At 33.3% G+C, this 27720-nt stretch overlaps 1 protein-coding gene and 1 non-coding gene across 3 annotated transcripts; one reads left to right on the top strand and one right to left on the bottom strand.

Moving 5' to 3' along the window:
• Positions 1–1029: 1029 nt before the first annotated feature.
• On the bottom strand, positions 1030–26741 carry LOC130624310 (uncharacterized). Of its 2 annotated transcripts, XM_057439890.1 has the most exons (27): positions 25663–26741; positions 25461–25568; positions 22216–22371; positions 21037–21201; positions 20832–20924; positions 20497–20697; positions 19721–19804; positions 17905–17994; positions 17039–17152; positions 16366–16470; positions 15916–16129; positions 15603–15749; positions 14705–14773; positions 13522–13828; positions 12771–12918; positions 12503–12578; positions 11790–11810; positions 11549–11587; positions 10519–10581; positions 10184–10318; positions 9238–9428; positions 9070–9151; positions 7799–8586; positions 3370–6921; positions 2848–2919; positions 2379–2450; positions 1030–1919 (listed from the first exon to the last, which is right to left on the bottom strand). In XM_057439890.1, the coding sequence occupies exons 1-27, from the start codon at positions 26536–26538 to the stop codon at positions 1809–1811; spliced, it is 8079 nt and encodes a 2692-aa protein (XP_057295873.1). In that variant the 5' UTR covers positions 26539–26741; the 3' UTR covers positions 1030–1808. The 2 variants fall into 2 exon arrangements, with proteins under 2 accessions (XP_057295873.1, XP_057295874.1); XM_057439891.1 differs by lacking the exon at positions 10519–10581.
• A 453-nt stretch (positions 26742–27194) lies between these two features.
• On the top strand, positions 27195–27268 carry Trnan-guu (transfer RNA asparagine (anticodon GUU)). Its single transcript has one exon. It is a non-coding gene; the product is annotated as a tRNA-Asn (tRNA).
• The last annotated feature ends 452 nt before the right edge of the window (positions 27269–27720 follow it).

The raw sequence follows: 27720 nt of genomic DNA, 5'->3' as shown, positions 1-27720 counted from the left end.
AAATAATAAATTAGGTACTTATATAAATAAAACATATATCCATCGCCAATTAGGGAATTGGGTTTCCACCTGCAGATTATATCTGCAATAAAACAGAAAGAATGTTGTGGTCTGAATAGTCATAAGCTGGTTTAAAAATGAAATAACAACGAACAGAGAAACCAACAAAACTGTAAAACATTGACTTTTAGGGAAACTACAAACAAAAATTATTTGATGTGCCCCCTACAGAGAGGTCAGATGTATTATGTGTATTTTGGGACCTCAAAATGGCGTTAGTTATAGGGAGGTGACATTTATAGTGTTAGCTACGTAGCGTTTTTGTTATGAGGGATTTGATCTGTCATTACACCTGTTTTGGGAAAATACGTCCGCTACTGTACTCACTATATTTTTTCTTATACTGTGAGTATATATTTTTTGAAAATTGACAGTACATTTTATTTGTGATTTAAAATCTAAGTATCAATTTCGCACGATCTCACCAATTGCTTCTGCCACATTTCCTACCTTGCAAGAAGTATTTGTTTGTTTGTTTTTTGTTTTTCAGGAAATGTTAGAATATCGTAAAAAAAAATGATGTTACAAAATTCCATTTTTTTTTTAATATATTTTATGAGTCTCGACGCTTTTGTGCGATCCAATCGGTGGCACTTGTTAAATCTTTTCCTGTTCCTTCTTCTCTTCGTCACTGTTTTAAAAAAGTTATTGCTCAATTCTCCAATCCTGTCTAAACCCTGCTACAATCAAGCAACCATGAATATTAAAATAAACATCCAGGGTTCTCTTATGCCTATCACCTGCCAACCAGCAGTAAAATTATGGGAAATCAGGACTAAAATGAGTACAGGGAAATAACTTTCGTGATGTTTTCTCAGTTCTTCACTTCAGCATTATCGTGAGTCAACATTATCCGTTATTTGATTTTTCTGATTTTCTGCTTATTAGTTGCTGTCCTTCAGATTGTAACAGATTTTGAAAAGCCACGGGGTCTGGAATCAATATGGAAACAAAGAAGATAAAACTGAATAAAAATTGATAAAAATGTATTATCATTTGAACACAAATATATATATATTAAATTCTGTAACATGAATATTTACATTTCATTTTTTTTTATACAAAAACATTTTATCACTCAAAAAAATTTCTAAAAAAGCATTTTTACTGACTACAAATAAATAACTCGAAGATATACAATATATACTACAAAAAATTGATTGCATGCTGAAAATGATAGCCAATAACGCATAAATAATACATGCATGACTAAAATGGTAGCAAAAGGCACAACACTTTCAAAGACACTTTCACGGCCTAACTTACAAAACTGAAGGTCACAAGAAGTTGCACCTACAAAAAAATTAGGCCTCCGTACAGTTGGGCTGTTTTTACATTTCGTTTAAATCTCGAAAACGTTATAATCGGATAACTGATTAAAAAAGATGCAACAAATGTTGAAAGAAACAATACAAAAATGGCCAAATCTAAGGGCTGGGAAATTATTAGAGGCGACAATATTTAGGACCATGGATTCTATTAAATTTGTATACTTAACATATTCTACTACTATTATACTCAGGAAACTTGAATGAGCAAATAATTTACGAGTTAAGTTCTTAAGCTCAAAGCTAAAAAAAAAACATTTCTCGCTTAGTTATAAATTCTCCCGGAATGTCTAAAAATAAATTCATTTAAGGGATATTTCTTCACATTATGAAAATTGCTGCCTCGGCCTTAATAGTTTTAATAGTTTATAGTTTTAATAGTAATAAATTTTCCTGCATAAAGAGGTGGACTTTTCACTTTTATTTCCGAGTTAGTTTGGACAATATTTTTTTGCTTTTTCGAAATAAAGAATTTCTCTTTTTCGGTTTCTTCTGTGCTGAAGGACTCGATCCACCACTGGCTACCATTTGCTAAAAACAAAACGGAAAAAAATATGCTGAATCAGCGTGAAAAATAGGACATTTAAAGGCGTGCTTTAATTTAACCCTATTCGGTTCGGGGTTTAAATTCGACCGTGGACAGAATATTACTGCAATACAATTTCTGACTCTGTTGATTATCGAAATCAAAAAGTTTGTGAGCCAAAATATTTTTCGAAAAAGAGTAAAAATCCTTACGAAACCCAATTCCTTACTCGTGGCTTGATATGACGTAAGTGAGATTTTAAATGCAGTTCGCGTGAACGAGCATTACTAGTATTGCTCAAGTATTTCGGAAGAACACCCAGCCCTTGAAGAGCACCTTCGCACTTTTTAAAGATAAAGAGCGCAGTCCTTTTTTCGTTTTCTTTTTTTATTTTTTAATTAGTTTTTAATTAGTTACGTATTTAGTTTCAACCGCTTTAATGTAGGTAATAAATTTACACGTACCTGCTCATCTTGTTCTGTTGCTAACCGAATGAAATTGGAAGGTACTAATCCCTTACGTCCGTTTATTTTGCCCTGCGTGATGAAAAAGAGACAACTCAGAATTAAAAAATTCCATGTTTGAATACTGAATTGGCTCAAACGTTGCTAGCATAACCGACGAAATTAAGACAGTGACAAAAATTAGGGCCAACAAAAATACTCGGCAAGAAAAATACTGGCTCTTAAAAATAGGGTCCGAAAAAAATACGGACGATAAGTTTAAGCTCAAAAGGTATAGGATATGTTGATAACTGTATTATTAAAAGGGACGTCCTAAAAAGTATTTCCAACACAGGTCTTTCTAAAAAAAATTTATATACACCGGACGTGTACTCAAAAAATACGTTATCTCGTTCATAGCTGCATCACAAATAAACCAGCATATAGAAACCACCTTACATATGTCGTAGAAACACATGAAAGAACTTACCATATAGAAACCATCCTCATCGATATCACCATACACGTGAATAATTTCTTTCGCTTGGAAGGCTAGTTCGATCTATGAATAATAATTACATTTAACTAATATACTTAAAAAAAACTCTTAACAAATCCTCTAATAAACGACAGAGGCTCCCATTAGCAGCATTTACATTACTTTTGAAATTAAAGTCTGCTTTTCATTGGAGCATGTATAACCACACCCTCAGCGCATAGTATGCTCAATTTCCATTTATCTCAATTTATTCATCTGCAAACGATAGAAAGTTGTCTGGTTTTAACTTCTAAACCAGTCAAAAAACAGGCATCGCAGCTAGAAAAAAATTCCAACGCGCATACCTAAACACTACACGTTGCGAACTGCAGGCAGAAACGTCATAATGGAAACCGGGCTTACCAGATAAACATATTTTTTTTCAGGTTGAAACACACCTGGTGAGAACAGCAAGAAATCGTTGGAAGAGAACGACAAAATATAGAAAAAAAAAACAGCTTTAGTTATGCTTACCTCAGCATCGACGTTAGGAGAACTGATAGTTGGATCATAATCGAACAGCGCAATCATCCTTAGAGGTTGTAATTTATAAGGGTCTATTCTTTCATTTTTTCGTGCATCCCTCACATCGGACATACTGTGAGACTTCGCCATAAACGGATCATATTTTGGAGCTGCTAACTGTTGAGTTGAACTGGTTTTCCACGACGCTTTACGTGAGCTATCTTTTCCATTTTCGCTACTACCTTGCAATGAGACATTATCATTATCTGTATGTAACGAAGGTTCGGAGTTGGTCAAATGTGCAGCTGCAGGGTTTCTTTGTTTCTTCTCTACCATAAAGCTCACATCAAAACTATCTGTCTTGTTATTTACATCTGAAGACGTTTCGCTTTCTTCTTTCTTCTTATCGAGAGCGCGATCGACATCCTCCAGGGCTACCTCAGCTACCATATTACTCGGCACCATCCCTGTCACCCCATCTAATTCACCAAAGAAAAAACCGTCTTCGTCGACCTCGCCGTAAACTTTAATTAAAGCGCCCTCTTCGAAAGCTAGCTCTTCTTCTGCGTACTCAACATTTGGAGACATAGTCAAGGGATTATATGGGTATAACGCGACAAAAATTCTAATCCGGTCTTTCTGGTCCGGTTGCGACAAAACATCCGGTACATCTTTATCGTCATCGTCCGTTATCGAAGTGTCTTTTAGTCCAATTTCCGCCACACTAGATTGGGGCATAAGGGCATTTCCAGCTAATTCACTGAAGTCATGCTCATTTTGCACTTCTGTACTAAACTTCTGCACTGATCCCATTTCATCAATAACAACGTTCGATTCCGTCGTGTCGTCTAATCCATGTATAGGCGTCACGTCGAATTCGTCGTCGTCATCGGTATGATCCGGCTCTATCCTACTAACGTCTATCTCCGTGTCGGATTTCTCGCTTTCAGTGAATTCAATATCACCGAAGCTGTATATATTGTTCAATGGTTTTGTTATCTTTAAAGATTCACTATTTTGAGTTTCGCTAGCGTCCGCTGGTTCCTTCGCTGTCTTTGTAATATCAATATCTTCAAATTTTAGCGAGCGCTTAGCAGATGACGAGATGGGTAGACTGGCTTCTTCCGGTGTGAAAAATTGACCATCCTCAGAAGGCTTGATGTCATTGTCTTGAGCAAGATCTGCGTTGGTAACTTCCGCCTGAACTTCTACTTTGGTAACGATTTGTTTGGCCACGTTACCGGTCTCGGGTGACACATCTGTAACCTTACTGCTATATCCAACTGGCATATTTTCTGTGTACTCGGGCTCAATCTTCTTTATTTCAGGCATATCCATATTTAAAAGTGCGTTCACTTCGCCATCACTCTCAGAGAAAACGATGCTTGAAGGATCATTGGTTGGTTCAGTATCACGTGATGATTTAACACTCGACAGTTGGAAATTCGATAAAGGTACACTGCCTTCAATGGAATCAGCGTCAACGTCTGTACTTGAAGACACTAAAGCGGAGAGCGAGTCAGCTGTTGAAACATTATCCAGTTTTGGCGGCTCTTCGGAATAGTCTTGTTTAGTTTGATTTGTAAGTAAAAGATTATCCGGTATTATCGGATTCACACTACCATCATCGCGATCTACATCATCGTTTTGAAATCCTAGTGACAATTTTTTATCATTAAAATTTAACGGCTCATCGAACATTTGCTTTTCTGATTTTTCGTCAAGTCTTAAAGTTTGTTTTTCCGTTACAAGTTCGTTCTCAATTGCCTTGTTATAAGCTAGTCGCTCTTCTATTGGCTGAATAAGTTTCTCTTCTTGGTTATCGGGCGGAAACGTATCGAGCGGTAGTTCAGGGTATTCGTCCAAAATGTCTCGATGCGCATCCTTTTCTAACATACCGATTAACTCAGCTGAATTTATATTCACCGAAGACGGTAACACAACATACGAGTTCAAGCTGAACGTTTTATTATGATTTTCATCTACAGCCTCACCAAGTTTGTCGTTCACACTGTAAGTCTTTGGCGTGGATATTATTACGTCACTACTGTTTATACTGTAAGTTTGTGGCACAGAAGCTAACTTGTCGTTCACCTCTGAGGAAGAATCTTTTATAGATGAAACAAGGTTTATTTTGTTAAAAGTAGATTCAGTATCGGTTTCTTTAGACGGCTGCGTTTTCATGTTGTTACGCGATTGTTCCAACTCGATAAGATCATTAATAGAATCAGTGAATTGTGACAAAGAGTCATTGGTCGGAGTTAGATCATCTGTTTCGCTGGGTTCGTCAGGACTTGTAGACACCAAGTTAGCATTACTACCGAAATCGTCAGAATGTAGGTTAGTGTCGATATTTTGAATGTCGTCCAGATCTCTATAGTCGGTGTACTCTTCTTCTTTGCCAAAGCTATTATTCTTCAATTGGATTTTTTTTAGGGTAGGGATCGGTAAGTTACTTCCATCTTCCGTATTCTTGCCCAACCAATCATTTCTATTCTTCATTGATAGATCATAGTTAGCTACGCCCTCTGAAGATATAGAAAATGACGCGTCGTTATCGGGAAATGATACTTTGTTGTCGGGAAATGATACTTCATTGTCGGGAAATAATACTTCGTTGTCGTGTAATAACGCCTCGTTGTCGTGAAATAGCGCATCGTTATCGTTCAAAGACGTCTTGTTATCATGAAAAGATACCCCGCTATCGTTAAATAGCATCTCGTTATCATGGAATGACATCTTGTTTTTGTTAAAGGAAACCCTATTATCGGGATATAACGGCGATCGAGACCCACTCTGACCGTGCACAGCTCCGTCACCAGTATTCAAGATTTCTGCGGACTGATCGTTTGTATAGCTTTCGTTAAGTAAATCGTAAGAAGATTTTATAACGTCTTTCACGTATTCTGAAACATATTCTCGACTTATCGAGCTGGATGTGACGTCATTGGTTGCTGAATTCAAACTAGTGTCTAGTTCACCTGTTGATTTTTTGTGAAATGTGTTTTTAGTAACATTAGGTGATATTTCATTATATTTGGTGATTTTATCCGACTCTTCGGTTAATAAAAATTTATTTTCCGAGGAAACGTCAAGTAAGGTATCACCACCTGTTCCTAAAGTGTCTGTTCTTTCAGCTACCGTATCTGCGCTATCTGTTTGAATACCTGAAGTATTGGCCAATTCTGGTTTCTCAGTGTCATGCGTAAAAATACGTTCCATCGTGGAAACTTTTTTAGTTTCCACGGGAAGGCTTTCAATTACGATTTTACCATCTGCGAAAGAGTCTTGTTTAAAGTCAAATACCATGTTGCTTCCGTCAACAAGATCGTCTTTCTTGAAACCATATGCATAGGAGTGCTCTTCGTCATCCAATTTGCCGTCACTTACGAGCTCGATTTCACATTCTTCGTCAATCACCGACAAATCGTCGTCAGATACTATAATTCGTTCTTCGTCGGCGTTAACGACAATCCCATCGGTAGTTCGCGAAGGCGCGAAATGAGTTGTATTTTCTGGATTGTAATGGGAAGGTTTCTCCATTTCTTCCACAGCGGTAGGCTAAACAGACACACAAGCAATGGGTTATTACTTACATGAAAGAAAACAAATTGCTACAAACAAATTAAACTTTAAAGTTTAATAAGTTTTCAACTTTTCTAGAGGAGGCCTGTTTTATCTTTATTTTCTATTCGGCCAAAGCTTCCTTAAAAGACTCTTAACTGAAAAAAAATTAATAAAAAAAAAGAATAAAAATACATAAATTGAATCTCTATATAAATAGCCGTTGTCTGTCTGTTTGTTATCGTTTTAACTGCGCACGAAATACTAGTTCCTTAGCGCAGGGATAAAAAACCCGTTGGGATGCCGCTGTTGCAGGGGCGAGTTCCCGCTAAAATAAAGAACCAATTAGGAGCAGACTTTTAGATAAATGACCAAGTCACCTAGATTTAGTTAAGTTGAGCTAAGCCTTACCTGGCCAATCTATCGTCTGTTTTTATCTAACAGACTAGTTATAACTGTAGTTTTACCTCCTATCTATTCTGCAGGCGAGTTTAATAATTTGTGTCAGCAATGCAGAGCCATTAACTGTGATAAGCATTCGAATTATTTTATGTTGTCCTGCAGGTAAAGTGGCTCTCCCTGCCTTATTTTTTGAATATATTATACCAAAATATATTACCTAAATATATTATACCAAAACACCACGCTGGATAACACTTTTACTTGTGGCTTAACCTGGAATTTCAACGCCGATGCTGGATCTAGTACTTTAATATTCTAATTTAAGCTCAGCCTTTTGATCACTTTTAAAAACAACAAATCTCTATAATAATAGCCGCAGCCTGTTTGTTTGTCTGTCACGGAAACACGAAATGCGACAGGCGACCCGTGGGTTTTTCCACGGGTTGACGACTAGCTAGTTTAAAAATATTACCTTTTCAATTTCTTCGGTATCGTCCTCATGAAAACTTTTATCATTTTTCTCAAACCATTCGTCGCCATCTGCACTTTCAAACACATCGCTTTGACTTTCAGCCGTAATAACATCTTCAGTTACGTCATTATCGACCAATGATAATCGCGCATCGTCAATTTCGATGAATTGGGCGGTAAAAGTTTTATTGCTGTGCATTACGTCTTCCCCGACGTTCAAAACAAACAAATTCGAATTCTCTGATTCGCCTGATGTGGATTGGGTACGAACAAAAATGGTATACTCATCTTTATGTACGGCAAATAACTTTTCGAGTTTATCAAACGAGATCTGGGCGCTATCTACCGTTGCAATGTCAACAAAAATCAAATCGAGGTTTTCAATGTAGACTTTATAACCAGTCACCACAGAGCCGTTTGACGTACCATGTTTATTTATAGTAACTGGAATCCAAGTAATATTTAACAGACCATTTTCTAACTCGCCTCTGACATCAAGAGGAGCTTCGGGCCTTATACCATCAAGAGTCGTAAATTGCTGCGTTGCTGTCCATTCTAACGGCGATTTTTTATGTAGAAACGTCCTCGCTTCCACAGTCACGGAGTAATTCGTTGCCGGTTGCAATTCTCTCAACACGAACTTATAAAACCCAGGTCCAGTTGACGTCACTTCGGTGTCATTGATAAAAATAACATGGTGGTACGAGCTGTTGGACGGTTTCCAAGTGAGGTTAGCGGAAACCGTTGTTAAGTTGGTAACTGATAAATCGTAAGGTGCGTGTGTTGAGCCTGACAGAAGAAGCAATATCATTTAATATGGCTGATATCGTTAGATTAGAAATATATTTACAGATCTTATTAATGTTCCATTTTACGCATATTACATGGCACAAAAACTTGGGAAAATAAAAACACATCCAGATATGCAAAGCTAATGCGAATGCGTCGGCCATAGCTAACGTACGGAATTGAAATTCTAAATTTTAGAAAGACTTTTTTGTGAAATGATACACAAGAAATGATTTTCTTGTGTATTCTTCATTCTCCAATTTTACAAGGTCGTCAGACTATCTGTTTACTCACACAATACGCGCTACGACGACAATATAATCCTGTCACAAGTACTATGACATAAAAATAAATAACCAAATCAGGTTAAAATTGCGCATGCGCCGCAACCTTACAATAATGGCGGACAATTCATAAGACCGTATCACAATGCAATTAATCTACGCCTTATTTTTAATTAGAAACAGCAGGAATTAAACTGACCTTTTCCCACCGTCAAAACAGCTAGATTCCCATTTGATTCGGTGCCGTCAATCCTGACAGTGCGAACGGAAATATGATAAATCTGAAAGAATCGATTTGAAATAAATACGGTTTGCAGACACAACATACACCAACACAGGCACTATTAGTGAGCTGCACAGCACTCACCTCGTCAGACTGTAAGTCAGACACCAAAGCTTTTCTTCGAGCTGAACCTAACACTGTTTGTTTGAGCTGATCGTTCACGTAGATGGCATACCCTTTGACGTGATACAGATCAAGAGGTTCCTTCCACGTGATCACAATACTGCTATTTAATTGGCGTTCGATGGAAAGGTTGCGTGGCGACGATACACAAACTAATCGAAAACAAACAAAGAATTAGAAATTGTGTAATTCTGTAGTTTTTCATTTTAACTCAACCTTTTTTTTATAATTTATTTATTTATAATTAATAATTTATAGAACCGTATACTCGATTAGATTCGGTTCTCTCAACCCTCCAAATTATTTCTGCCAAATAAGCCTCACGGTACTAATCGAGTATTTAGAGTGTGTTGGAGTGGCATGACGTATTACAAACTTTCTTGTATAAGAAACCGTAGACGTGTTCCAAAAGAAACTAAGCAAAGGACCTAGTAGCATAGGTTTCGGAATGGTTTCGTAGCTAATAAGTAATTTAAAGCAAAAGTTTTCTTCAAAAACAAAGGGAAAGCGAAGGAAACTACATAGCTGCACTATTTTGGTTTCTTATAAAAAAGTACAGGTAACCTCAATCATACGCGCACAAAGACGGACTGATGGAGAGTATTTACTGCACTAATCGACATCTGGTACAAACTTTTAAGTTTATATTATGAAGTTAAAAGAAAGCGATTCTCAGCGTCTGCCACATCATTATTAAATTTGTCTTTAATGCAGAATTTTGTCTGAAGTTTACGAATACCTTAAATATTAAAAAACCTTATTTCTAACTCTTTCCCTAGCTGTTCTTGTCGAGGGAGCAATCTGAGCATATCTTGTAGTAACTTCTGTAGCTACTTATAATAAAAAACACTGAACACACCAAAAACACAAGATATAGGGATGAAAATAACATTAGGTAAAAGCTTACCTTCGTCGATGTCGTCACTATCCTCGTCCTCCTCTTCCGATTCGAGTAAAAAGGTTCCTTCTTGAGTCACGTGGTTGTTTTGTTCGGTTGTCGGATATTTGGTTTTCAAAGCGTTTGTACTAAGCAGATATTCAGCTGAAAGATTACCAAGTAAAATAAATAAATAAATAAAAGTCATAAAAATGACAGTTGTGGAGTTAAGATGTAAAGCTTGGTGCTACACGTTGAATTTTTCTAATATTTATGTTTCAGCAATTTTAGCTAGTTTTTTAATTAAAAGTTAAATTATAATTATTAAATATTATTTTATATTTATATTTATGTTTTATATTTACCAGCTATCGGAACGTCTTGTTGAACAGTATCATCTTTGTGTGTCATGGGAACACGTTGTTTTCCTGTAGTCAACAAATGCATTAAAACTCAGTTAAAAAATATGCTTTTATAGTTTAAAATCACGGGGGTTATGCGAATTATTTAAATAATTTTGCGCTAAATGTTAAGCTTTAGCAACCTATACTAGTGTAGACACAAAGAGCGCAACCTCAATTGTTATGACAGTTATCAATATTTTTTTCCAAGATGGCAGAAATAAAAAAGTTCCATTAGTTAAATGAAATAAAAAAAAATGGATGAAGAGGGGTGGTTATTAAAATGGCAAGTCAAATTTTTATACGTTAAACCCACATGGAAAATCACGCGTCCATCTCTTTTATCGAAAACTTTACTTTTGGGAACTTACATCCGCCCTCTTTTTTATTCAAAATAGATATAAAAATAAATTGAAAATATGAAGGTATATCTTTACATTTATAGCTTTTCATCTCCGTTAAACATCTTGCGCTTAAAGCTTTCTTTTTAGTAGGGATCACTTTGCCTACACGCAAATGATGTCTAACAGAAAGAACGTACTTAAACGCCTAATTGGGACCAAAATTATTCCATATTAAATTTGCAAAGGTAGTTGAAATATAAAATTGGCGTGCAAATGGGCGGATGTGCCCTAAAACTTAACGGAGGATACCATAACTGGGTGAATACTTAATCTAGGGAAAACTTAATCTGGGGGGTACCTAGTCTGAGGGTGGGATACACAGTAAATATTGGGATATATGTGGCTTTATACTATGTTTATTTTTTCTTTATAATAGTAGTTTTAATATTTAAGCATTTTATTATGGTAACATCAATCATTTGTGAGTATCTGAAGATTGTAATTATTATACTTTTTAGAAACTTGAATTGTTTCTGTGACCACTCCTACCTACTACGTCTTATCCTACGGGAATGGTCTCCAGTCTATTGAGACAAATAAATAAATAATTACATATATAAATACGATAACAAAAATAACAGGAAACACACCTTCAGAAAGATCAGTGTCGCTTTCGTTTGAATGATCAGCTGAAAAAAAATAACAAATATTTTATATCGAAATATATAATTACAAATACTTTTCTAAAAACTACTTTTTGCAAGTCTTCTTTTTCACATTTGCAATAAAACAAATTAAGATAGATAAAAATAATAAATAAGACTGGTTAATGGATAGAAAATCAATATTAGTACAGAAAAAACTTTGGTAGTTACAGATAAGACGAAGTACCTGAATTAGTAATGTTATTATCTAAAAAAAAATAATACAGAAAAGTCAGTATTAAAATACATTAGCATCACTTACTAAATAAAGGGAATATTTACATGAATATACGTTCCCGTCAAGATTTGACAGAAAATATCTGCAACAGAATTAGAATGCAAATTTAGAAAAGCAGTAGCCTCCATTTTTATAAAGCCAAACCAAATCATCGTCAGGTCAAAAATTTACCATGTAACGATGGGGTAAATTTATAACTCATTATTTGGATGTTAAATTTATGGAAGGATTATAATCAAAAGAACTCTTAGGGGGGTTTTGACGAGGAAATTGTGGATGTCGAATTCAACGACGTATTAGCTGCAAAGTATTTTTCTGATTTCCACGAGAAATAAAAAACATACGGGAAATTTAAAATACTGAATGTAAGCACTTTTTGGGATATTAATAACAAGGCAGTTATTTTGAATTCTTTCCAGTAATGAGTTTTTTAAGGGTAAACACTGGAGGTTGCGTTCTAATTGGTTTAAAGTTCACAGCGAAATATTTTATGGCTAAACTTTACCGCAATGCAAATTTTTCTAAGCTAAATCAAAACATACAAAACTGCGCATGCTCAAATACATTTCGTTGGCGAATTCGCCCTCCAAAAAGCTTCATAAAGATCCCCGTTAAGAGGGCAAAGCGAAAAACAAATTGGAATAGAATTGGAATAACATTACCGTTGACTCTCTCGATTAGATTTGATGGAACTAAACCGCGTCGACCAGATTGAAGTTCAGCTAGATAGAAGCCGTCCTAAAATATGAAAAAAAATAAAAATGCACTTTTTTTACTGTTTATCATCATTTCGTACAAATGCTTCATCAACAAAATAATGTCTAAGCGAGGAAGAACGGAAATTTGCCATGTCAATAAATTTATTACCGAGTTAGTAATTTTCTTTTTTTGCAAACATGCAAAACGTCAAAGCAAAAATATTTAAAATACCTCATCCATGTCTCCATAAACATACAAGTACATTCCCAGTTCTAACGGTAGTTCCACCTCGTGGTCTTCATTAGGGGAGTAGAGTGCAGGGTCATACGTGTAACGAGACACAAACAATTTCACTGGATTAGTGCCAGATTCTTTAAGACTGTAAAAAGAAAAATAGATACATAAGTTACCTACATAAGTTCTACTCTTCAGTGTGAAATTCTTTTCCAACCTTAAATACAATAAGTCTCTTTTTTAATAAAACCCCACCCTCAAAAGAATTCTCTTAAGTAATCCCTATCTACAAAAATCTCTTGTAAACCCATCCCCATGTAGGTTAACGTGATTTGAATGTACTTACAAAAAAACACAACAACAACAACAACAACAAGTTACTGTCTTAGCTACTGGCTGACAACCATTTACAACAATTTCATCCACAAATATATATAAACGTTTCTATTGAATTTTCCTCCAGACATATGTGAAATAGTTAGTGTTCTCTGAGATTAAAATCTTTTTGAATGATACATTTATAAGTTGCCAATTTATTAACCATCCTCCTACCCCCTTCCTCCTTTCAAAAACTCTACACTCACCTCTAAAATATTGCTTCCCTAGGCTTGTCTTAATAGAGCATTTACAGTGGGATAAAAACCACCATGTCCATTTATCAGCAAATAACCATCAGTTGTCACTTTCTTACGTAGAAAATGTTGAAATCTACACTAGATCTAACAATGCTCAAAGATAATTTACTTACTTTTCAACCATTCGATTAATTTCGTCAATAGTCCCTTGCTTGGGTGGTTCTTTTTCGTCGTTTACTTCTACAAAAGTTTGGTTACCGTTGTCCTTACTTCCATTGTCAAGGTGGACATTATCAATGTCAGCATTAACAACAACCACATCGTCCACATTATCAGCGTCATGGTCCTCCTCCTTATCGTCATCATCATCATGATCCTCAACAACCTCAACATCATCATCGTCATCCTCGATGTCGGTCTCAAATGCAATAGAATTTGGTTCCAAGTTTTCAGGGGATTCTTTCATTTCCAATAAGGATTCTGAAGAATGGTAAAGCTTACTATAAAATGATGTTACAGTAAAAAAAGAGTAAACACGAGCGTATAAATATGAAAGGTGTCTGATTTAATGCCTTCATAAGCTCTTGTTCTTCTTAGCACGACATTGGAAGTGGGGAGTGTCAGCTGAGGATTAATGTCTTAAGATAAGACTGTCTTTATCACAAAACTATTACAAGACAATAAGACTGTTCAGTTAGCTTTGTAACTGAAAAGATTGGCTGCAAAAGCAAGGATGTCGTGTTAATAGTAATTGCTAATTTTGTCATTTTGTACAACGTTTTAAGACCATTTTTAGGCTTTAATTCTTTAATTAAAAACGTCTCAAGGGTCTTGTGAAGTTAAAAATAGACGGACATAGGCGCCAATAACCTAGTGTTATTTGGCAAACAAGGTAAAGTAAAATTCGGCATTGAAACTTCAATTGCCAGTGTTTTTTCTCAATGTTTATGGAAAGCAATTTTCGATTCGTGACCATACAAAAAATTCTCAAACAGCATTCAAAATCGACTTTTTAATCAGTTTTTGGAGACAAGGAAAGTCAAATAGTTACAAGTCAAAAAAAAATGGACGCATATTATGATAACAGCAAACACTAATTGGAGCAATTTAAACTTTTTTAAGGACCAATTTTAGACCAAAAAAATTTTGTAAAGTGAAAAAAATTTTTTTGCAAAATTGTTTTTTTAATGTTTTCAAGTTAAAAAAATCATAAAAATTTTGTTTTTTGCTTAAGCTGGTTATGTTCTTATGTTTACATATTTTTGAAATAAAAAACGAATTAAAAATAGCTTATACATTTAGAAATCCAAATTATGATCGTGTTTACCTTCACCTTAAAAAATACAGACTAGCTACCTGCTTCACTGATGGAAACTGCCAATTGCTCGATTCTTGCACCAATGTCTTCTGATTTTATGGAGTATTCTAAGCGAGAAATATATTTCAAACATATTTCTTTTTGTTAAATTTTAGATAACTTGATAATTGGTACATTTGTTATAGTTTAAATTAGAGCTATAATCTACTATTTTTTATTGAACAAAAACGCAGACCGACAAATCATACACGAGGGAATGTAAAAGGACATTGTAAAATACATTGCAGCACCTTGTATATTCGTCATTTACTTTAAATGAGTCCAAATACTCAGGGAGCAATGGGTACGAGAATCACGAAATTGGGCAACTTGGGGAAATAGTACAGAATATGTTAATACTTTTTACCTTAAAAACAATCTTTTATCGTTAAAAACTACTGAATTCAAAAGGTATAAGATTTCTTATAGGAATTTAAAAATCCTCAGAAACTATTAAAACCGAAAAATGTTAAAATAAAAAGTGGTTTAGCCGTCTAATAACTTTCAAAATCAAATAGTCTACTGCTTAATGGATGGAGAGATTCTGAGTTGACTCGAGTTGTTAGTCAAATTGTGGGTCCTTTTTGCCCTTTTTGCATTCCAAATGTGCCATTATCTAGCGAAATTTGGGCATTTCAATATTGCCTATTCAGTAACTCCCACTTACTTATTTGGGACTTTTTTACTTTTTATTATAAAATCCAAATTCGATAATCTTTAAAGTTTCATTCCGTCAGGGAAGGGGATTGGGAAAACTGCTTATTAGTAATTCATGATGGTGGCAGGCTGACCAAATGAAATTACAACATTTCTTAAGTTTATCCAACTTGTATCACTAGTTATAATACACAAACAGAGAAAAACACAAACATTTATAGAAACTGTCAATAGACAGACCTGCAGGATCAAGTTCACTTCCATAAGATGATGTTGAAGTTCTTTTTAAAGCAGGTGATTTGGTCTCCTCCACAAAAACATTATCTAATGAAGCTCGCTCATTGTCCATTGAAGAAAGTATGCGGACATTTTTTTCTACAATTGAATCTAAAACACAAGAATATCCGACCTGACATATCATAGAAGAATCATGTCGTGTTAGGGTTTCAGAACATTAAGCCAAAATATTGGGGAACCATTTTAAAACCAAGAATGTTTACTATGTCAATGTAGATAAATTAAATTCTTTGACTGAAAATATTTCGTCACAAACCTCCACTCTTTTCATCTGTCTGAACAGCTATACTTCGGACATTCTGTTGTTTCGTGCTACCAGACTGTACCATCTCAATTATTTTCTCCTTCCGATCTTTTAAAATCTTTACTTCTGAATTCTTAAGGTTCCTAATCTCCTCTTCGTAACTTTGCAATTTGCTTTCCATTGAGTTTATTTGCATGTTATGAGATAATTTCAGTTCTTCTTCAAGCTAAAAGTTTTAAAATTTAATTGAAGATAAGGAAGACCCTTTTTGACTTTAACATCATGAATATTTTTATACTGCAGAAACAGATTGCCATTCAACGGTTATTCAAGCATAAAAAAAACCTAATCAGGAGATTACCTACAAAAATTTAAGTCAGAGTGTCTGCTATATATTTTTTGAAGTCTCTGACCTGTAAATGAAAACCATAAAAGAAGCTACCAAATGAAGAAAAAGATTACTTTCGTTAGTTCCTCCACTTGTTTAGATTTTGCTTTCAACGTCCTATTTAAATTTGCTTTTGATGTTTCCAAAGAATCGATTTCTTGCAGTTGGCTGTCTACTTGCTAAAAACAAAATACATAACAGGCATCTTATAACAACCAAAGCTTCAGAACAGAATCTTTATATTATTTTTATCTACAATATTCTGTTTGGAAAAGTTATTCAGTGCATTCAATTTTTATAATAGAATACTAATCTTGTAATTATTGGGCATAGCGTTAAATGAATTTGAGTTGACAAACCAATGCAAATTTTTTTACAGCCAATAAAGATAAGACAATGATTTCCTGATGCAATTTTCTATACCGGTACCTTGTGCAACACATGACATAGTTATTTCATTTCTTCTTTCAAAGCGTCTTCTTCAGATTCATACCTCCCTAATTTAATACCTTCTTTATACACCCTTTTCACAAAGCTAACACTTAAACAAGTACCTAACAGAATGTATAGCTAAACACAGTGTGATTCCTAAGTAATCAGTAAACAGCTTTCGATTTCAAATATTCAGTTACGACACCCCTTTCGTTGCATTTGTACTTCAAGTTTTTTATTCACTGTACACTATTATGATGTAGTATCCACTTGTATTTTACAAATACAATAAAAAATGCAGCTAATTAACAGTACCTCTTTCAAGTGTTTGATCTCATATTCTAACTCTCGAATTTTCTCCAGCATTCGTTCACAATTATTATTTGCATTATCCAAATCCATCTCCAGTTTTTTATATTCTCGTCGCAACTAGCAAGAAACAATACCATTTTAAAACTTAAAGTTTAGAAAGCTAGACTGCTTGGAAAGAAAAGTGCTTCACATAGAAAGTGCTACTGAAAAAATAAATAACAAAAAAACCGAAAACAAAATTCTACTTCCGTGAATTAAAGAGCGCATCTACGACATTAAGGTGCACAATATTTAAATACAAAAACGAAAAAGTAACAAATCAATGTCCACTGGTACATGCACATTGTATTCACATTAAGGCAACAGAACACACAAGCAACAACAAAAAACGAAAGTTTTTTTAAACTGTTTGCAGCTTTATAGCAGTTAAAATAAACATTGGGAAGTTGTCTATGAACATAAAAACACAATAAAAACACAATAAAAATTAACACATTGATAAAACAAAATGTTTGAAGGGAAAAAAAAGTTGAAAATAAAGAAATAAATGGCTTTTAATAGGGTCAATTGCAAGGCGTAAAACATTGACAAAAATCGATTGATATTAATCGTACTATGCTTATAAATGTTTACTTAGGCTTTGAACTTATAAATAGCTTTCTGCTAAAAAGTCTTGATCCTAATTTATAACAACTAGTCGTTAGCCCGTGGAAAAATCCACGGGTTCGCCCGTCCTTTTTATACTGCATTGCGTGCGTCTCGCTACCTGCGCAGCTAAGCTACCATTGTGCGTGACAGACGGACGGACGGACAGACGTATACAGGTATTATAATATAGATATTATATATTCTCATCATAAAAGTCTCACTTGCTCTATTGTCCTTAGTTGCTTCTTTAATTCTGAAATATTCTCTTCAAGTGTTTTCACATTAGATTTCAAGACATCGCTTCCCTTAATCTAAACAAATCAAGACAGAAGATTTTTTGATAACAATTTGGGGGGATTTATAATTAGTTGTAGATGGCAAATCACATAGTAAATTACTTTAATTCATATAAGTCATAAGATCCAGAATATGAAAATCTTGTTTCATAAATAGTTAATAATCTTCAAGCTGATTCTTTCATGCAAATTAAATTTAGTTGTGGTATAAAAGTGTGCATTTGGTTATGTCATTACTTCTTCCTAAATTAACCACAAGGTATCTCATCAAAATAAAGTTGCTTTTCATCTCTTTCCAAAAGATTCTTGGGGTTGTTTTCTAGATGCTGTTGTAGAAAATTTAAGGAAACATGAAAGACCTAGCTAATTACAGTGCCGATCGCGAGTAAAGCTACACATCTTTGAGAGTACGAGTGCAAATAAATGCGAGTAAAATAGTTCAGAGTGAGAGTACAATGCGAGTGCGAGTAAAATAAACGAGAGTAATCTTTTTAATAACGCGAGTACGCAATAATTAAACTACCCGCGAGTAAATCTTTAAAAAAATATATCATGTTACTCGCGAGTTATATTAAAGAAAAACATAAGACATTAATTTTAATTCACCATTTAATTTTTTTTTAATTTAGTTTATAATTAAAAAATAAATTTTTAAGTTCAACTTTTGTGTCTCTTCTTTAAATGCTTTCGCTACTTTCGTTATGTGAAATCACTTCCAGCATGTTCTTTCGCAAACACAGAGTCAGAATGATATCTAATTATAGTTATGGTGATCAATTGCCACATGCAGACTTTGCTTTCTGAATATTTTTCAACAAACATTGCTTTATAACTCAGACAACAATCTGTATAATTTTAAAATATCGCCGTAGAAACAGGACGTCACTAAGCTTGTTATCTTTTTGTTTTTGTTGGGATGTTTAAAGATCGAAGCAACAAAATAACGTGAGGGATTTTTTTTATAAAAAAAAACAGTTTAATGTTTTAATGTTTGTGGCGCATCTCCAATTTTAATTTTTCACGGCATAATGGACAAAGAGTTCTACTCTGAATAAATTTTAAAAAATACGTTGAAACCGTTTATTTCCGATGTATTTCCAGATGGGCATAGGTTTATGCAAGATAACGACCCCAAACACACCAGTTTGAAAGCGTCGCAAGTGATGCAGGAAAATCAAATAAACTGGTGGAAAACCCCGCCTGAATCACCAGACATGAACCCTATAGAAAACTTTTGGCATGAAATGAAGGAAAAAATTCGAAATGATTATAAACCGCACACGAAAGAAGAATTGGTAAATGCAATTTCGGAAATATGGTCGGCTGTGACGCCAGAAAAATGCCGAAAGTATATTTCACACTTACGCAAGGTAATTCCGAAAGTCATTGAAAGAAACGGAAAGGCATAGAGGAAATCTGAGAAACATTTTGCAAAATTAATCACAGAGAGAACTGTTGATCCAATTTAAGATAAGCTGAAATACGGCTTACAAAATGAATAAACTTGAAAAAGAGGACACAAGGATGATCAACGGAATAATAAGTACATAAAATACATGGTTAAAATGTGGAAATCATTCAACCTTTATAAGGTAATTTCAATTATTACCGTTTCTTGTCTTTTCGATTCAGTTTCGAATAGTTTTAAATAGTAGGAAAAAATCAGCAGCGCTAGATAAATTCCCATCCCACATTGTAATACAAACAAATATCAAAAAGAAATGAAAAGAAATAAACTAACCAATTCACAACATGTTAATTCCTTTTCCTTCATTTCTTTTCTTAGATGCAGCATTTCTTTGTCTTTGTTCATTAAATTTTTTGACTAAAACATTTAAAACAAAATAAAACATTAACAATCCAGCAGGGTTCTCTAAAGAAAGTGTTGCATCTTTAATTATAAAATTAAATGGGAGAAAGTTGAACCTTGGAAATATGGACGTTGAAATCCATGTTATTTAAAAGTTTGGTAAAAATTAGTATTTAGATTCAGATTTTAGAAATTATAGGGCTGCCTTAGAAAAAAAAACCGTTATGTTTTTACATTGTTTTTAAACATCCTTATCCATAAATATTACACTTGTATATTTTAATTGCTCACTCGTTTCTTAACACTTTAATCAATTTTGTTGTTCTCATTCGTAACTGGGTAAATATTGACATTTTTAGACTGCAAGTTATACGCAGAATTAAAAGTTTCACTTAGTCAGATGTGGAGTCAGAACGCAAAGGTGATTGCTACGTTATTAGCACCAGGTGGAAACAATAGATTACCAATTGATGTTAATCAATCCATTGTTTCCACCTAGAACCACAAGTTAACTGACTTAATTAGTATAATCTAATTGGCTAATTTTTATTAATTTCATTTTTCTAATTATCTCCCCAACTAACAGATAGCCAAAAAATGATTTCAATCATTACCTATTGGTGCAGCTGCTTAAATTTAGCATATTAGAAACTTGCTTGGTCATGACATGATAATATTTACAATATTAAAATGTTTTCAAAACTCACCAATGCAACACATTCTTCTTCTTTCACTTTCAATTGGTTTGTTAGCATGTCTACCTCTTCTAGTTTTTCGTCAATATACTCCTGTTGCTCAGCACAAGCAGAATGAGTTTGCTGTAGATCAGAATATTTTTCTGACATTTCTTTAAGCATCTCATTAGTAACATCTAGTTCTGATTTAAGTTGCGTCGCCTCTTCTGTACTCTAAATAAATAAATAAATAAAATAATTTACACACACTCACTTCTCTCACTTCTGAATTTTAGAATAAATAAGAATTAACATGACATTATGTCTTATACAAAAAATAACAATGACAAGAAAATATGTAAACTTACAACTGGAGTTGATGTGGAAAGTTGGTGTTCAAGCCGTAAACGTTCTTTAGCTGCAAGCTGTAGTGCTTTCTCAATTTCTTTAAACATAATTTGCTGAAAATATTAATAAGAAATCAGATACTTTGTTCCCCCTTTATTATAACAAATATTGTGTGCAATACAGAAGACAATAGGAATTTGTGTACAAACCAACTGAAATGTATACCTCTTCATGGTTTTCCTTTCTTTGTCGTAACTCTTCCAGTTCTTTATCTTTTAAAAGAACTGTACGTGCATGATCAGCTAAATCCTTTGCCCGTTGTATTGCAAACGACTTCTTTAAAGAGCTAACACTTTCAGTTGCTTTTGAACGTGAAACTTTTTGACTTTTCTATAAAAAAGGATTTGAAAAACAATTATATGTAAACAGAGTATAAAATATAATAGTTAACATCATAATCCGAAATCTAAACATATTTATTTAGAAAGTTAATTCCTAAATACTGCATCAAATTATTTTATTTACACAAACATGTTATTGTTGCAAAGCTAAAGTACAAATTTATATTAAGTATCAATTATTGTTTGTATTACATATTATATGCTCAAAAGTATAGCAGTGCTTGAGACATGATATGCAAAAAGAAGGAAAATCTAGAATGCTAAATAACCAAATTAGAAATTTGCCCTAGAAATAGGTTATAGGTTAAATTAGCATCTTTGGGGTGAATAGACAAAGACAATAAATGTATGTGACACAGAATAGAAATAGGAAGACCTTGCTACTCCTAAGCTTTGCAGCAAAGCTGTTTCCGAACAGAATCATATTCTAGTTCAGACATGCTGAGATCCCTTTCGGTGTATAAAAACGTTGCATTCTTGTGCACTTGATATATGTTTTGTTAACAGTTTGGTGTATATGTCTTCTTTATTGAGAATATGGTTGGAAAGAAGGGTTTAAATTTGGTCCAAAAGCAAAGTCACAAGCAAAATTAAGTACAAAAAACACACACTAAAATTTCAGCTACTTATCTATTAACACAATGCATTAAACCATACTACAACTTCAAAAAAAATCAACTTATCCGACTATAATAGCATTGTCAAGGGCATTTCCCTCCAGCACCAAAGGTTAAATCATGCCAGAAACTTTAATTGACTGAATTTTATCTGTTTAGCATTTAGTTAATTTTAGGCAGCAGTCTAGTTGTAAGATGTTGTGTTGGCATATTAAAAGCGCAGCATCAAATGGGTGTTTTAGATGCACTAGGGCACCCCTTGTGCAAGACCTTCATTCGTGGCAGTACCAGGAACTGAGGGGGCTATCCTGCGTTAATTATGTTAATTAACCCAGGATAGCCTTAATAATGATAAGAAATTGTTTTTATAAAGTACAAATTCTTACAATTTCATGCAATTCTTTTTGAATTTGTTTCGACTTATCTTCTAGTTTCTTTGCAATTGCCACCAATTCAGCATTCCGTCTTTTCAATTCTCGAACTCTTTTGTCTGATGCAGATGATGAACTCAGTTCAGATGAATGAGCTGTAGCACTTAAAGTCTAGATAGCAAAGGTAATGAGTTATTGTTGAATCATCATTGCTCCTCTTTCACAAATTATGGAAACACACCAAAATAAAGTTTAAAGAAGTCTGATATGATTTAACAAATGATTTCCAAACACTGAGAAATTTGCAGTTAAATTAAATTCATCATAGTGTCTTCTCAGGCTTATGTAACAGATTTCATGACTGCCGTCATTATTAGACATCTACTGGTAGGAAATTATGACTGCAATAAAGAAATGAATGTCAGATTTAACATGTTGTGTAAAAAATGTTTTAAAAGTATTGTTGACAATACCATAACGTTCAAAATTCCAGCTTCATATTCTTATTTTTCATCCAGTTATAAGCAAATAATTTCTTATTATGATTAACTTATTTTAATAAAGCCAGGTCAGAGCTATTTCATTATATACATTATTTGCTTCTGACAAGCAATTTTAGTCACATAAATCAACCCTTTCTTATAAGGATAGTGTTGGTTTGAAAATTTTAACTAACTGGCTATAAACTAAAAAGCGTTATTGCAACATCACAGACTTATTTACAGTAAATTATTACACTTTTATAATCTGAGCAGAATTGAATGTGGGCAAAAATTAAACTCAATTATTATTGTAAAGGGCCTGATACACTTGTATAATATCACTGAAATATCACTTATAATATCAATATAATTTCTTAAAATATGTTTAAAATAGGGTTATGATTTCTTATAATTTCAACACCTGACATGTGTAACCTCATAATTTGCTGCATGGCTATAATATTTGAATAAAATCAAACAAGTTTGATTTTAATGATATTGTTGGTGATGTGGTTTCGAATGGCTTTTGTTTGTGGCAATAGATCTATTATCTGCTAGCGTTGTTGTGGCAACGATGTTATGAAATTAAATTAAATTATAAGGATTATTTTAACAAATTATAAGTATATTGTAGAAAGTGTATCCTGGCCTTAACTAACCTGTAATGTTAAAATACAACTCAATAAATAAAAAATAAAATTCATGAATAATTAATTAGTTCTACTGAATATAGCTTTAGTCTACATCCTTAAAAAATTGTACAGAAAGAAATGACGTAACATCAAAGATGGCACATTAGAAGACATCTTCATTATGCTACACTGCACGAGCTTTAACTTTCGATAGCATATAATCTTTAAAATAAAGTATTGTTCATTGTATAATAAAACAATCTGTTGCACTGTTATGATTCTTATTGGCTTAAAACTCATTTTAGCCTCGTTCTCAGAAAAAAATCTTTAGCCTGGATAAGTTTCGGGCGTCCAGCATAGCTGCGCTGTCTCTATCTATCCATCTATCTATCTCCCTATCTCCCTATCTCCTTAGGCGATTTTAAAGATTCTGCCTTCACTGTAAATCAAAAACAGGGCCATTTCATATTATACATTAAGCTCATTTAAAGTTTTTATTTTGTCTCTACAAAAAGGACAACGTAAGCATACTCTTAGCTCGATTATATTTTTTGTGTAAGCTTATCTCAGTCTGATTTCAAATTTTTACTTATCTATATTTAAAAAATGTGTATAAACTATATTATAACATGACTTTCCACCATGATTGACAGGCTGAATGATTTTCCCAGTGGAAATTATAGAATTTGGTATTTCACCATTGTCAAATTTTTTATAGTTGCATAAAATTATTTTTTTAATAATAAATGGATTAAAAAGCGTCATTTAGCTGCTTAATATATTTCCCTCAAAAATTATTTTTGTTCTATAACAGAAGATAACAAAGAGAAAAAAACAAAATGAACTTTTTAATAGCGTGATTTTGCACAGCAAATGATAAGTTGGCATTTTTTGTTAGCAAAATTATTTCCTCAGAAAATTATTATAAAAAATGGATCTTGGATCTCACTTAGCAACTTAAAATGATTTACTTAAAAACTTATTCTTATGCCCAACAAAACAGAATACAAAGATTTGGGTTTTCACCATTGTCAATGTTTCATAGTTGTGTATTTTTACTAGCATAATTTTGAACTTGACTAAAAGTTTTTCCCAGTCACAGGGCAATGAACAAAACCTGAGACCTGGTACAATAATAAAACATTTTGTTGAGTAACCCTTACATAGACACTGTTTTAAATCAAAAACTATAAAATACAAAAGCAACTTATTTAAAAGCAACTAAGCTTGATTTGAGAAGTTTCCATCAGGTATAAGCACAAGCATCACAAAAAAATTATTTATTGTGAAAATGAGGATAGACATGCTTTCGAAACAAAAGAAATAAAATTACCAGAAAAGAAAACTTAAAAAACGTTTTGCTACACACTTTGAAAAAAAATATTTTAAAGAACTTTCTTCCTTTTCACTTCTTACATATATATATCACAAATTATAGATGAGTAAAATTACGCAATTATTAAGAAACTTCTGTTCTATGTTATTGGATAAAAAAAGGCAACAAGAAATCTGACGAAAATCCTAAGTTGCTTTTTGTGTACGACAACAGAATAAATCAACAATTTCTATGAAGCTAACACAACATCAAAATGAAAAATAAAAATGTGAAAACCTTTATGCATGAATTTCATGACAACAGAGAGATTGTATTATACAACTTTTTTACGACATAGGTATAACAACATTTTAACTTCTCATAGAAAACAAGAAATCAAAGAAGAAAAAAATCATTGTTGATCACATCAGTCATGGTATTCATTTTTTCTTATTTAAAATCATCAGTTAAGTGTTCCAGTATTTTAAACCAATGAAACTTTACCATTTTATACGAAAATGCAGCAATGTCTAGTTTGTAGTTTGTACTTTTTGCCACAATATTCTTACAAACAGCAGTGTAAGCCAGTTTGTTTTATACTGATAGTAAAATTAATTCTAAAAATTATGCAAAAATTTTAGATTGGAACCTTTTACTTTGTTGTATACTACAAAAGAGCATAAACTGCTGACATGCCCCCTTATGAAAACTCAGGTGACATTCGCTTGCATCAAATTTCATGTTGCCTAAACATGTATATAACTTACAGACCATTTATGCCAGTATGAGATTCTTGGCACCCAAAAAGCATTAAAAATGTTCAGCACATACCTGACTGTTGTTTTCTTTATCCATTCTCTTGATAAGTCTTGTTGCAGAATTTAGCTGTCTTTGCAATTCCACATTCTTTGCATGTAAATCCATCTCCTTTTCCATTCGCTTGAAATTTAGAAGTAATTGAATATGCATATTACAGTATAGCCAAAAAACAGATTCAATAGGTAAAACTTGAAAAAAATAAGAATTTACTTACAGGTGACAAAGGCATGGCCCCATCTTGTGAACTGGTCATTGAATTTCTTTCTCGAGATATACTGAGCCTATCAAGTCTTATTTTTTCAGACAAAAGTTCTTCTTTTTCCTCTGCTACTTTTGAAGCATACACTTCAAGCTTGCTTATTTCAGATGTTCTTTCACTAAGAGATCTCTTTAAAGTTTGTAACTCTGAAATACTTCGTGAATTTTCACGACGAGCCTCTCGTAAAACACGTTGTAGTTCCCTGTCATGCCCGCTCTTTAACTTTTTTATAAGCTCATTTTTTTCTGCAACAATAAGGATCTGTTCTCTAAGGTTTTCATCTGCTTCATTTTTAATTTTCTTTAATTCAGCAATTTCTTTTTTTAACTTTCTTTCTTGTTCATCACTAAAGGATTTATTCCTTGAGCTTTGCTCATAAAAAAACTTTTCCTCAGCTTTTCGTAAAGCTTGCTCCTTTTCCTCCAGCATTGTCTTCTGTAAAGTTTTAATTTCTTCATCTTTATATTTTATTATTTGCTTAATTTCTGAATCTTTATCCCTTGTTAAACTTTCTCTTAGTCTTTTAATTTCATTTTCTTTTATTGTATTCATTTTAAAAGTAGCTATATCTAAATTTTTATGATTCTCTCTTTCATATTCGTCTTTGACTCTTTTAATCTCAGCAACTTTTTCTCTGTGGGTTTGTTTTGATTTTGCCTTTTCAGAATCCAAATCAGTCTTAAGTTTAAGTATGTGAGATCTTAATTCTTCATTCATACGTTTTAAATTTGACCGACTCCCAGCGTTTCCATTTAAAACAGCACCATTTGAATTTACTGATAACATACGAGCTAAATAACCTCTCGATTGAGAATTTGAAGAGCCAGGCATAATGGTTATTCAGCATTAGAAACCCGCTATAACTAGCAAGATTCTCATGAATAATTAATGAAGTATAAAAAGCATGAATTCATATTAACTGCTGATTAAAAGTAATGTGTCATTCCTCGTGCACACGTAACGTATAGTAGCTTTCCATTTGTCCGTTTGTTGCTTGCTTTGTTGATGTTTTATGCAGCTTCAGATTCCATGTTGATTTGTTTTTTTGTTTTATGGAATTAATCTTCCCCGTAGTACTTTAAAGCAAGAAAGCGGTATAAGAGTTTTAACTCAGAGGTGGAGAGTGTAATTGAGTGGGTAATCAGTTTTGCTGTGATTCCCCCGTTGTTGAAACCTACGATAAATATACATAAACCCAGAGCTAAATTGGGTGAATAAAACTAGCAGAATGATTTAAAATTCAGTAACAATAATGTAAGTAACAAGTTGTGCTATAAAAACGCGTAAAATGCATACAAGGAGACGTGTGACAATAAAGTATCAAGTTGGTGGACTAGATGCTTTTAATCATGGGTATTTTGAACAAAAATTGTATTAAACGGTTTTTTTATAAATAATTATGTATTTTTATATTTATATATATTTGTATATCGTATTGTATATAAAAAGTTTTTAATTATGTAAGATTAAAGATAACGCATGTGTCAGCTTCCGTGGCGCAATTGGTTAGCGCGTTCGGCTGTTAACCGAAAGGTTGGTGGTTCAAGCCCACCCGGGAGCGTACATATTTTTTCGTTTTGGAGTAAAATTCCCCTTAAATTTACCTTTATAAGAATAGGCAGGTTAAAAATTTGTCGAAGGTTAGGAATACGTGACTTGTTCTTTTCTAGATATGAAAGTTTTTATGGTGCACAAAATTTCATTAGAATTTTAATTTTTTATTTCAAAGTAAAACAGATTGCAATCCAACCTAGACCCCAGGCGTTTTGATATCAGTCTCGGACTCCCGTTCGTTATAAAAATGATCTTCCTTAAGCACCTTCCTGTACATTTCCATTTGCTATTTTCACGTCCTTTGGCGTGCTGAAAGTTTTTGACATTTTGTATCATTTTTTCAGTTTAGTCTCTGTCATCATTCCGTCATCAATTGTGATTGATGTGACAAAATAAAAATGGTCATTTTCTTGGTCTCTTTAACATAGAAACTAACCTCGTCCCCAGGGTTTTTTTTGG

This window comes from Hydractinia symbiolongicarpus, chromosome 13 (assembly GCF_029227915.1).
Source record: "Hydractinia symbiolongicarpus strain clone_291-10 chromosome 13, HSymV2.1, whole genome shotgun sequence".
Taxonomy (NCBI): domain Eukaryota; kingdom Metazoa; phylum Cnidaria; class Hydrozoa; order Anthoathecata; family Hydractiniidae; genus Hydractinia; species Hydractinia symbiolongicarpus.
Note: the sequence above shows the minus strand (reverse complement) of the source record. Positions and strands in the feature narration are given on the sequence as shown.